This window comes from Erinaceus europaeus, chromosome 20, assembly GCF_950295315.1.
Source record: "Erinaceus europaeus chromosome 20, mEriEur2.1, whole genome shotgun sequence".
NCBI lineage: Eukaryota > Metazoa > Chordata > Mammalia > Eulipotyphla > Erinaceidae > Erinaceus > Erinaceus europaeus.
This window is the reverse complement of record NC_080181.1, coordinates 58,373,899-58,384,607: the sequence shown is the minus strand read 5'-3', so window position 1 is coordinate 58,384,607 and position 10,709 is coordinate 58,373,899. Positions and strand designations below refer to the sequence as shown.

General features: G+C 64.0%; 2 protein-coding genes across 2 annotated transcripts; both read right to left on the bottom strand.

Moving 5' to 3' along the window:
- Positions 1 to 846: 846 nt before the first annotated feature.
- Positions 847 to 3,343, bottom strand: TLNRD1 (talin rod domain containing 1). The gene has a single exon (XM_060179592.1). It carries the CDS (start codon positions 3,314 to 3,316, stop codon positions 1,370 to 1,372), a length of 1,947 nt encoding a protein of 648 aa, XP_060035575.1. The 5' UTR covers positions 3,317 to 3,343; the 3' UTR covers positions 847 to 1,369.
- A 1,356-nt stretch (positions 3,344 to 4,699) lies between these two features.
- Positions 4,700 to 9,691, bottom strand: MESD (mesoderm development LRP chaperone). Its single transcript, XM_007519351.3, has 3 exons — positions 9,458 to 9,691; positions 8,116 to 8,348; positions 4,700 to 5,398 (listed from the first exon to the last, which is right to left on the bottom strand). The coding sequence occupies exons 1-3, from the start codon at positions 9,647 to 9,649 to the stop codon at positions 5,140 to 5,142; spliced, it is 684 nt and encodes a 227-aa protein (XP_007519413.1). The 5' UTR covers positions 9,650 to 9,691; the 3' UTR covers positions 4,700 to 5,139.
- Between the last annotated feature and the right edge of the window lie 1,018 nt (positions 9,692 to 10,709).

Sequence of the window (10,709 nt, the reverse complement as noted above, 5' to 3'; positions counted from 1 at the left end):
CTTTCTTCTTAACCAAGTGCTATGTTGCAGACTCAGGAACCCAGTTTGCTTGACTTTTCCTCACAGGTGTGCGCTAACACGCATTTTTATAAACCCATCAGGAAAAACCCAGGCCTCCTATCTGCTGGGAGGGGTCTCAAAGACATCCCCCCAGACTTGCAGACCCTCAAGGAGCAAGACCATGGGTTGGGGGGGGGGGGAATGAACACACCCAGACTCAAGTTCATCTCCAGCATCTTAGGGAAGAACCAAGGGCTGGTGCCACCCGGCTTGTGTGCTCAGAAACACCAGGCAGCACCCCAGTGCAGGCTTGACCAGTCACAAGGGCACCCATGGGTGGGGGCCGCTCACAGAGGCTGCCGAACTGCCACGGGGAAGCAGAGTGTGGAGCAGACTAGTCAGCCTCTCCTCGATAGGCAAGGAGTGTTTAAGAGATGAGTGAGCACGCCTGCCCCGCCACCCAATGGGAGAAGTTCAGGGTTCGACTCTGCCACGGGCCTTGAGGGACCAGGGCGGGACCCAGGCTTTCGTTCACTCAGCATCGGGGCGCCCAGCAACCAACGTCCCAGCGCTCTCTGGCTCCCTGCGTCCCCAGGTGCCCACAGGCAGGTCTGCGCAGACACGGCTGTCACGGCACTGCAGGACTTGCCCCGGGTTAGGAAGGGCCACCGGGAGCCTTGTCGCCTGACCTTGGCCATCGGGACCAGGGGCTGGGGACAGCCGGTGGGCGTCCGGGGAAAGCAAGCCCCAGCCCCACGGTAATCCCTCCCCGTTGTCCCCCTGGACAGCAAGGGAGTGTCCACGCCTCAAGCCGCGGCAGCAGGCGGCCAGTGACCGAGAAGCCTCTGAGAAACACGGCTTTAATGGCTTAAATAAATAGTCCAGTGCTCACAGCACACGCACACAGGGGGGGCATCCAGGCAAGGGACTGGGGTAACCTTCAGTCTGGGCACAGATCCCAGAGACCCGACCAGACAGGCCTGGGCGCAGTGGGCAGGGGAGGCCTGGGGCTCGGGTCCACGGCAGGTGGGCCTGTAGCTGCGTCCGGGGTCCCGGTGCAGGCGTCCAGGGTGGGGCCGCCTCTTTCATAGTCTGGTGAGTGTTTGGCGGAGGCTGGCCATCAAGTCCTGGGCAGGCAGCCCCGTCCCCGGGTCCAGGTGTCCCGCGCGGTGCCCACCTCCCTTGCACAGCCCGGCTGGTCAGTCCTGGGCGGGCAGCCTGGCCCCAGGCGTCAGTCCACTGCCCACCACAGCCGATCGCTCCCTCGCACTGGTGTCCATTCCCGCCGCTCAGTGCCCGGGCCCTGGCGCGCAACCCCGCTGCTCAGCACCACCACCCCCCACCTCCGCCCCCCGGCGCTCAGCCCCGGTCAGTCCCCCGCGCCCGCGGGCAGCGTGCGCGGCGAGCAGCGGTCCCGCAGCGCCTGGGTGAGCAGCGTGCAGCCCTCGGCCACGGCGCAGGCGGCGTGGCGCAGTCGCTCGCGGAGCTCGGCCATGCGGGCGCCGCCGGCGGGCAGCAGCGCCAGGTCGCGCAGCCCCTGCGTGAGCAGCACGGCGGCCGACACCACGCTCATGGCGCCGCCCAGCACGGCCGTCTGCACCGCGCGCCCCGGGGCGCCCAGCGCGGCCGGCCGGCCCAGGAACTGCGGCTCGGCGGCGAAGGCGGCCAGCGCGCCCACGGCCTGCAGCAGCGGCCCGCAGAAGAGCGCGCAGCGGGCGCGGGCACGCTCGCTCGGCGCCGCCTTCAGCTCGCGCACGCAGCCCAGCAGCGCCGCGCCGCCCGCGCTCACGCAGCGCACGCCCCGCCGGAAGTGCTCGCGCGCGAAGCGGTCCCGGGCGCGCTGGGCGGCGCGCGCACAGGCCTCGGCGAGCGCGCGCAGGCTGCGCGACAGGCCCTGCGACACCTCGAGCAGCAGCGGCGGCGCCAGCTCGGCCAGCGGCGTGGCGCGCAGCACGGCGCAGCCCTGCTCCACCTCCAGGCGGCAGCGCGCCACGCGGTAGCGGTCCACCAGCCCCGGCTGCGCGGGCAGCGCGCCCGGCGTGGCCACGGCCGCCAGGTAGGCAGCGTGCGCGGCGCGTTCGGTCAGCGCCACCACCAGCTCGGCCAGCTCGCGCAGGCGCTCGGCCGCCTCGGCCAGGCGGCCCATGTTGAGCTGCGTCTGCACGGCGTGCGTCAGGATGGACAGCCCCTTGGTGCGCGCGATGAGCGCGTCCCGGCACTGCTCGAAGGACTCGGCGCCGTCGGCCAGCACGGGCCGCGCCTCGCTGGACAGCAGCAGCAGCTCGGCCGCCAGCTGCATGCGGCCCTTGCTCTGCTCGCACACCGCCACCAGCCGCCTGCGCGCCTGCGCGCCGGGCCCCGAGGGCGCGCAAGGTCCGGGGGGCTCGGCGGGTCCGAGGGCTCCGGGGGGCTCGAGGGGTTCGGAGGGTCCGAGAGGCTCCGCGGGTCCGGGGGGCTCGAGGGGTTCGGAGGGTCCAGCGGGTCCGGGGAGCGCAGCGGGGGGCTCGGGGGGTCCTGGGGCCGCGGGGGATCCGGGACCTCCGAGGGCCGCCGCCTCGCCGCTGGTCCTGCCGGCGCCGCTAGCCATGGAACCCGCCGAGTGCGCCCCCGCGGCGCAGGGCCCGGCCGCGCGGCATCGTGTCCTGCGGGGCGCGGGGGGCGCGGGCCTGGCGCACGGGCATGGGCGGCGCGGGCGCTGGGAGTTGTCCTCTTTTCTTTCCTTCTTTCCTTCCTTCCTCCTCCGGCCTGTCCGGGGCGGGGCGCGGTCAGCGGCGGGGTCCCCCCGGCCGGGACTCGCGCGGGGGGCGCATGATCGTCCCTGGGGCGCGGGCGGGGCCGGCGGCCGTCCGGGGTAGCGGTCAGCGGCGGGAAACGGGGCGCGGCGGGCGGGCGGGCGAGTCCATGCCGGGCGGGGGACGCGGCCGGAGAGTGTCGCCGGCTTCGGCCGCCGCGTCCCGTCGCCGCCTCTGGGAGCTTTGTGTGGCGTCACCCCGCTTCCTCCGCGCGCCCCGCCCCGGATGCCGCCGGCGCCCCTCCCCGGCGGGGGCTCGGCCTGCGGGAGGGGCGGGGCCAGGGTGGGGGGAGGGACCGGGGACCGGGCGGGCAGTGTGGCGGCGGCGGCCGGGGGGCGCAGGCTGACTTTCCTTGTCCCAGGCCCGCTCGACTGGCCACCTCCCTTTCGCACAGGGACCCCAGTGTCAAAGGTCCGGGGGGGCCACTCTGGGTCTCCAATAGTGGCCCGAGGCGTCAGTAGGTGGGAGTATCTCCCAGTTGTCCAGCTAGTGGCATCTGGAGGCGACCCCTGCCTGCTTCCCATGGAAAGCCAGGAATAGCACCCACTGCGCTCCAAGCTGTCTGAGTAGGCGCTTAGCCTCCTCCCCCCGTGGGTGCTTCCGCTGTGGCCCTGCTTCTGCCGCCAGCCCAGTTTCCTGGACTAGCTCTCTGGGTCCGGCTTCACCCTGTAGAAGGCTGGTCCTGTTAGTAAACCCACCCTGTCCCTGAGCTTCCCACATCCCTATCCCAGGTCATGTCACTACCGTAGGGGACATGCAGGTCACTCAGCAACTCAGTGCCCTTAGGCTCCGGCCGTCTGCCCCCTGCCACAGTGTGCCTCCCTCCAATGGCCACATGTCCACAGGCGTGGCAGGCAGACAGGCCAGGCCGCCCCTGCATCCCTGCCAGCCTCCACTGGGACAGATGCTGGACCAGGTCCAGCCCAGCCCAGGCAGCAAGAGTTCATCCCACTGCTGCCATGTGGCTCAGAAATCCAGGGAGCACTGCGGAAGCAGGCTGCCAGGCCAGCGGACACTTTTAGAACAAAACCACTTGTCCTCTGAGGGATCAGGTCACACCCCCAAAGATCAAGGCAATCAGTCTTGCTGATGTGAAGCAAGTGCCACCAGCCTTACACCCAGGGAAGGTTGTGCAGGGCACATGTTTATGCCCCCGTGGCACTGGCCCGTCACTGGGCACAGCCACACCCACCACAGGCAGGGTGATCCACTCCCCTCATAGGGTTGCTGGAGCCCCACTGGAGAAGGGAACCATGGGTGAGGGCCGAGTGGCCACGCAGTGGGAAGACAGCACAGTGAGGACACAAGGGGGATGGTCTGACCCAACCAGCTTGGTAGCAACGTGCCCTGACCTAAGAAACTGCCTGGCGGGAAGGGGCCATGTGTGGACCGGACAGCCCTCAGGGTGACCAAGCCCCCTAGGTCCCTTCAGCCACATCTGCCAGCCCTGCCATGTGTAAATGTATACACTTTGTTAACATCACAAATGACGTTCTCACAGACCCCGGCCCTGCCCTGTGTAAATGTATACACTTTGTTAACATCACAAATGATGCTCTCACACAGACCCCAGCCCTGCCATGTGTAAATGTGTACACTTTCATTGCTGACATCACAAATGACGTTCTCACAGACCCCAGCCCTGCCATGTGTAAATGTATACACTTTAATTGTTGACATCACAAATGACGCTCTCACAGACCCCAGCCCTGCCATGTGTAAATATGTACACTTTGTTGACATCACAAATAACGTTCTCACAGACCCCAGCCCTGCCCTGTGTAAATGTGTACACTTTAATTGCTGACATCACAAATGACACTCTCACACACCCCGGCCCTGCCCTGTGTAAATGTGTACACTTTAATTGCTGACATCACAAATGACACTCTCACAGACCCCGGCCCTGCCATGTGTAAATGTGTACACTTTAATTGCTGACATCACAAGTGACGTTCTCACAGACCCTGCAGGGAGAGCCAGGGTAGGGTGCACGGTGGTCACAGGGGACGCAGAAGGCAGGCACTTGGTCAGGGAGGGCTGCCCCCCACGAGCCCCCAAACTGGCATGCTTCCTCCCCAACTGAGATGCCCAGACCCCAAGGTGCAGACGTGGGGCCATGCCCCCAGACTGAAGGTCTCAGGCAGGTGACGGCAGCAGTGTCCTGTCTTGCATTTCTGTGCACGCTGGGCCCCCACGACAAGTTCACTTCAGTCAGGGGCCTGGAGTCTGTGGCCGTTAAGTCCGGGTTCTCAGAAAGGTGTGTCTGACCTGAGCACCCCTGGGTCCAGTTAATATCAGTAGGGCCAAGTGGGCCCCCAGCTGCATGTCCAGGGCTGCCAGGCCCTCATAAGTCTTCCTTTCTGCTCCGAGCTCGGTTGCTGCCCATGGAGGCCGGGGCTGGCCCCTCCTTGCGGCCCTTGCCCGGCTTGGTTTTGTTCTTGTCTCTGTTGCTGCCGCTCCCACTGCCGCCCTTGCCAGGGTACACCTGGCCCTCCAGCGTCACCTCGGCACAGCGGTCCTGCCCCACCAGGAAGTCCTTGATCTCCCAGGCGTAGCTCCCATCCCGCAGCATGAAGATGGCGCGGTCTGAGCCCACGATGAACCTGGGGAGGTCAGGAGGGGCTCAGGTAGGGCCTCACCAGCTGATGGCTCCTGTCTAAGGCACAGACACACCACCGGAGTGCAGCTCCCAGGCCTGGGAGCCATAGCGTTTGCTTTCTAATATCCATTTATTGACGAGGGGAGGGGGTTGAATTATTATGTGGAAAACTGGAGGGCGGGGTAGATACCATGATGGTTATGAAAAGAAACCTTCAGGAGTCCGGTGGTAGCACAGCAGGTCAAGTGCAGCTGGTGCAAAGTGCAAGGACCGGCTGAAGGATCCCGGCTCCCCACCTGCAGGGGAGTCTCTTCACAGGCGGTGAAGCAGGTCTGCAGGTGTCTGTCTTTCTCTCCCCCCCTGTCTTCCCCTCCTCTCTCCATTTCTCTCTGGCCTATCCAACAACAACAATAAAAACAAGGGCAACAAAATGGAATAAACAAATATTTCAAATATATATATGTATATATATATATATATATATATATATATATATAAAAGAAACTTTCATGCCTCAGGCTCCAAAGTCCCAGGTTCAATACCCCGCACCATCATAAGCTAGAGCTGAGCAGTGCTCTGGTAAAAAAAAAAGAAAAAAGAGAGAAAACTGGAAAATGTTATGTACAAACTATTGTATTTTACTATTCACTATAAACCACTAATCCCCTAATAAAGAAATTTAAAAAATATAATAAGGAACTATATAAGGCTGCCCACACCCAACAGGTCCCCAGGGCAGAGGACAGGAGGGCCTGGGTGGTGCTCTGACATGGTACCGGCACAGCTGTCTCTGGAGCTGCACACCTCCCCTCTACCCCGATGCAAAGGGCAGGAAGCAAAGCTCTCTGGCTCCTCCAAGGGTCTAAGCACCTGTCTCCCTTCCCCCCAACCACACGGCATCTGAAGACCTCAAGCTTCCGAGCTGCTGTGGTGGGGCCTCTGTCTGAGGGAGGTGCCCACGTGTCACACCAGCCCGTTAGCTGTCCGGCCCAAGCTCACCCTGAACCAGCCCGGTCGGTCTCCCACCCAGCAGACTTCTCAAGGCAGCCAGCTGCTCAAACAAACTGGCCAAGGTGAAGGCATGAACCAGGCACCCCGTGAGTCTGACCCAGGGAGACACAGCCAGGCACCCAGTGAGTCTGACCCAGGGAGACACAGCCAGGCACCCAGTGAGTCTGACCCAGGGAGACACAGCCAGGCACCCAGTGAGTCTGACCCAGGGAGACACAGCCAGGCACCCAGTGAGTCTGACCCAGGGAGACACAGCCAGGCACCCAGTGAGTCTGACCCAGGGAGACACAGCCAGGCACCCAGTGAGTCTGACCCAGGGAGACACAGCCAGGCACCCCGTGAGTCTGATCCAGGGAGACATAACCAGGCGCCCCGTGAGCCTGACCCAGGGAGACATAACCAGGCGCCCAGTGAGTCTGACCCAGGGAGACACAGCCAGGCGCCCAGTGAGTCTGACCCAGGGAGACGTAGCCAGGCGCCCAGTGAGTCTGATCCAGGGAGACATAACCAGGCACCCCGTGAGCCTGACCCAGGGAGACATAACCAGGCGCCCAGTGAGTCTGACCCAGGGAGACGTAGCCAGGCGCCCAGTGAGCCTGACCCAGGGAGACATAACCAGGCGCCCCGTGAGTCTGACCCAGGGAGACACAGCCAGGCGCCCAGTGAGTCTGACCCAGGGAGACGTAGCCAGGCGCCCAGTGAGTCTGATCCAGGAAGACATAACCAGGCACCCAGTGAGTCTGATCCAGGGAGACACAGCCAGGCGCCCAGTGAGTCTGACCAGGGAGACATAACCAGGCGCCCAGTGAGTCTGACCCAGGGAGACGTAGCCAGGCGCCCAGTGAGTCTGATCCAGGGAGACATAACCAGGCGCCCCGTGAGTCTGATCCAGGGAGACATAACCAGGCGCCCAGTGAGCCTGACCCAGGGAGACATAACCAGGCACCCCGTGAGTCTGACCCAGGGAGACACAGCCAGGCACCCCGTGAGTCTGATCCAGGGAGACATAACCAGGCGCCCAGTGAGTCTGATCCAGGGAGACATAACCAGGCGCCCAGTGAGTCTGACCAGGGAGACATAACCAGGCGCCCAGTGAGTCTGATCCAGGGAGACATAACCAGGCGCCCAGTGAGTCTGACCCAGGGAGACATAACCAGGCACCCCGTGAGTCTGACCCAGGGAGACACAGCCAGGCGCCCAGTGAGCCTGACCCAGGGAGACACAGCCAGGCACCCAGTGAGTCTGACCCAGGGAGACATAACCAGGCGCCCCGTGAGTCTGATCCAGGGAGACATAACCAGGCGCCCAGTGAGTCTGATCCAGGGAGACATAACCAGGCGCCCAGTGAGTCTGACCCAGGGAGACATAACCAGGCACCCCGTGAGTCTGACCCAGGGAGACATAGCCAGGCGCCCAGTGAGCCTGACCCAGGGAGACGTAGCCAGGCACCCAGTGAGTCTGACCCAGGGAGACATAACCAGGCGCCCAGTGAGTCTGATCCAGGGAGACATAACCAGGCGCCCAGTGAGTCTGATCCAGGGAGACATAACCAGGCGCCCCGTGAGTCTGATCCAGGGAGACATAACCAGGCGCCCAGTGAGTCTGACCCAGGGAGACATAACCAGGCGCCCAGTGAGTCTGACCCAGGGAGACACAGCCAGGCGCCCCGTGAGTCTGACCCCGGGGAGGCCACACACCAGCGCCCTTTACCTCTGCACGTCATAGTTGGCATTGAAGAGGCTGCCCTGCCAGAGGCTGGTGATCTCCTCGGTCTCCTTCTCGGAGGGGTTCCCCGACACGGTGGCGAACATCATGAGCGTCTTGCCCTTCTTGGTCATCTTCAGGATGCTCTCGGGCTTGCTCGGGTCTATCTGCGTGAAGTCGATGGGGGCCGCCGGCCTCTTGTGCTCAGGGAGGTCTCCCTCCTCGATGTCGTCGTCTTTCTGTGGGGGCAGAACAGCACCGAGGCCGTGTCAGAACGTGCTCCCTGGCTGGGGTTCTGTGAGCCTGCCCTCCCCTCAGCTGCCCCGGCAGGTGCGCCGTGCCCCACCCCCAGCTGTGCGCTGAGAGATCCCGGCAAGCTGTCTGTCCCTAGTTCTCCCCTGCCCACCCAGTCTAAACCTTTGCAAGGTCACCCCTAATTCTGGCGTTTCACTCTCCAGGACCTCATCCGCTCCTGAGCATGTTCCGCATGTTCCGCAGCTGCAGTGCTACAAAGACCTGTTTCGGGTCTGAGCCGCCAGCTTTCCGGGGCTTGGGAAACACTTACAGCCCGGCTGGGGAGGAGCCCCGCGCTGTGTCCTCTCAGTCGCCAAAGTATCTCCTCCTGCCTCTCCATTTTCTGTATCTAAGAGTCTTTAAAAAGGAAGGGGGAGAGGGGGGCCGGGTGGCGGCGCACCTGGTTGAGGGCACATGTCACAGTGCGCAAGGACTCGGGTTCCAGCCCCGGTCCCCACCTGCAGGAGGAAAGCTTTGCAAGCGGTAAAGCAGGTTTGCAGGTGTCTCTCTCCCTCTCTATCACCCGCTTTCCTCTCAATTTCTGGCTGTCTCTATCCAATAAATAAATAAAGATAATAATTAAAAAAGGGGGGGAAGCCCATTAGGAGCGAGGGATTCACCGTGCTGGCACTCAGCCCCTGTGGTAACTCTGGGGGCGACCTATTATATATATATATATTTTTTTAACTTGTTTTTTTTTTACTAGAGCCCTATTCAGCTCTGGCTTTTGGTGGTGTGGGGGATTGAACCTGGGACTAGGAAGCCTCAAGCATGAGAATCTCTGCATAACCCCCGCCCGTGGTATTTTTTTTAATACGTTAAAACACAACAAAAGCCTGTGCTCCGGCCCCGGTGGTGGCGCACACGGACTGTGCGCAGGGAGTCGGGTTCAGGCCCTGCCCCCCCCCCCCAGGGTGGACGCTTCACTGGCGGTGACGCAGGGCCGAGGGGCCTGTCTGCACTCGGCAAACGCCTGGGCTTGCTGGAGTCCCGGCAGAGGACGGGGCCCGCGCCAGGCCGCGGAGAGGCGGCCGCCCGGCCCCGGGGCGCGCACCTCCCACTGCTCCAGCAGCCGCGCCATGTCCGCGTCGTTGTAGTCGCGGATGTCCTTTTTCTTCCGCGGCGGCGGCGGCGCCTCACCGGGCGCTCGGGCCGGACCCTCCGCCGCGCAGGCCCGGGGTCCGAGCAGCAGGTCGGCCGCGCAGAGCACCAGCAGGAGCGCCAGCACCCACCCGGACGCCGCCATCTTCGCGGCGCTGTGACCCCCGCACGCCGACGTGCCCCCGTGCGTGACGACGTGCCCCCGTGCGTGCCGTCCCCGCGGAGGAAGCGCCCGTGCGTGCCGCGCCCCGAGAGCGCGACCCCAGGACGCGGCCCCGCCCCGTGACCCGCGCGCGACCCCCGTGCGCGCGACGTCGGCCCCGCCTCCCCTGGCCACGCCCCCGGCAGAACTGATTTGCCTGCGTCGCTGGCCACGCCCCACGACGCCCGATTTGCATGTGTCCTTGCCAACCTGACGTCACCTGCCGGAACAGGCCCCTAGCCCGGTCCCCGAACCGAGGCGGGAAGAGGGAGGGGGCAGGGGAGAGAAGGGGCGGGGTGGGGGGAAGGGAAGGCCGATGGGGACCGGGGTTAGGGCTGCTGACCGTCCACCCTGCAGTCACCCCCTCCCTGCAACCCGTCGCCTTTGCAGCTCCCCCCCCAGCCTGCACTGCAGCCGCCTCGCCCCTGCAGCATTCCCCACCTCACCCTTGCCCTTGCAGCTCCCCCCGCCCTGCAGCAGCCTTGGACGGAAGCCTGAGCTGTCCCCCCACCCCAGCACCTGCCCTCTGCCACAAACAAGAGGCCTGAAGCTGGGCTCCCCTTTGGAAACTCGTTTATAAAAAATCAGAGCCAGGGGGACCCAGACACGGGACCCTGAGCTCAGGCGCTGCTCGGCCTCCATCTCCTATTCTCTACAGGACAAGGTTTGGGCATGGCCATCACCTCTCCTTGATAGCCATCTCTAACTCTCCCTGATGACTGTCTCAGGCTCCATCCTGGGGTCACACACTCAGACCCCCCGTCTCAGGCTCCATCCTGGGGTCACACACGCAGACCACCTGTCTCAGGCTCCGTCCTGGGGTCACACACGCAGACCACCTGTCTCAGGCTCCGTCCTGGGGTCACACACTCAGACCCCCCATCTCAGGCACCGTCCTGGGGTCACACACTCAGACCACCCATCTCAGGCTCCGTCCTGGGGTCACACATTCAGACCACCCGTCTCAGGCTCCGTCCTAGGGTCACACACTCAGACCACCCGT

What these genes read in the sequence shown, in the direction of transcription:
- TLNRD1 (XM_060179592.1), bottom strand. Translation starts at nt 3,316, where the DNA reads ATGGGAAGCAGGCAGGGGTCGCCTCCAGATGCCACTAGCTGGACAACT.
- MESD (XM_007519351.3), bottom strand. Translation starts at nt 9,649, where the DNA reads ATGGCGGCGTCCGGGTGGGTGCTGGCGCTCCTGCTGGTGCTCTGCGCG. An exon ending in GGCTGCTGGAGCAGTGGGAG is followed by an intron (nt 8,349 to 9,457) that starts GTGCGCGCCCCG and finishes CTGCCCCCACAG; the next exon opens with AAAGACGACGACATCGAGGA. An exon ending in GCCAACTATGACGTGCAGAG is followed by an intron (nt 5,399 to 8,115) that starts GTAAAGGGCGCT and finishes TGACCTCCCCAG; the next exon opens with GTTCATCGTGGGCTCAGACC.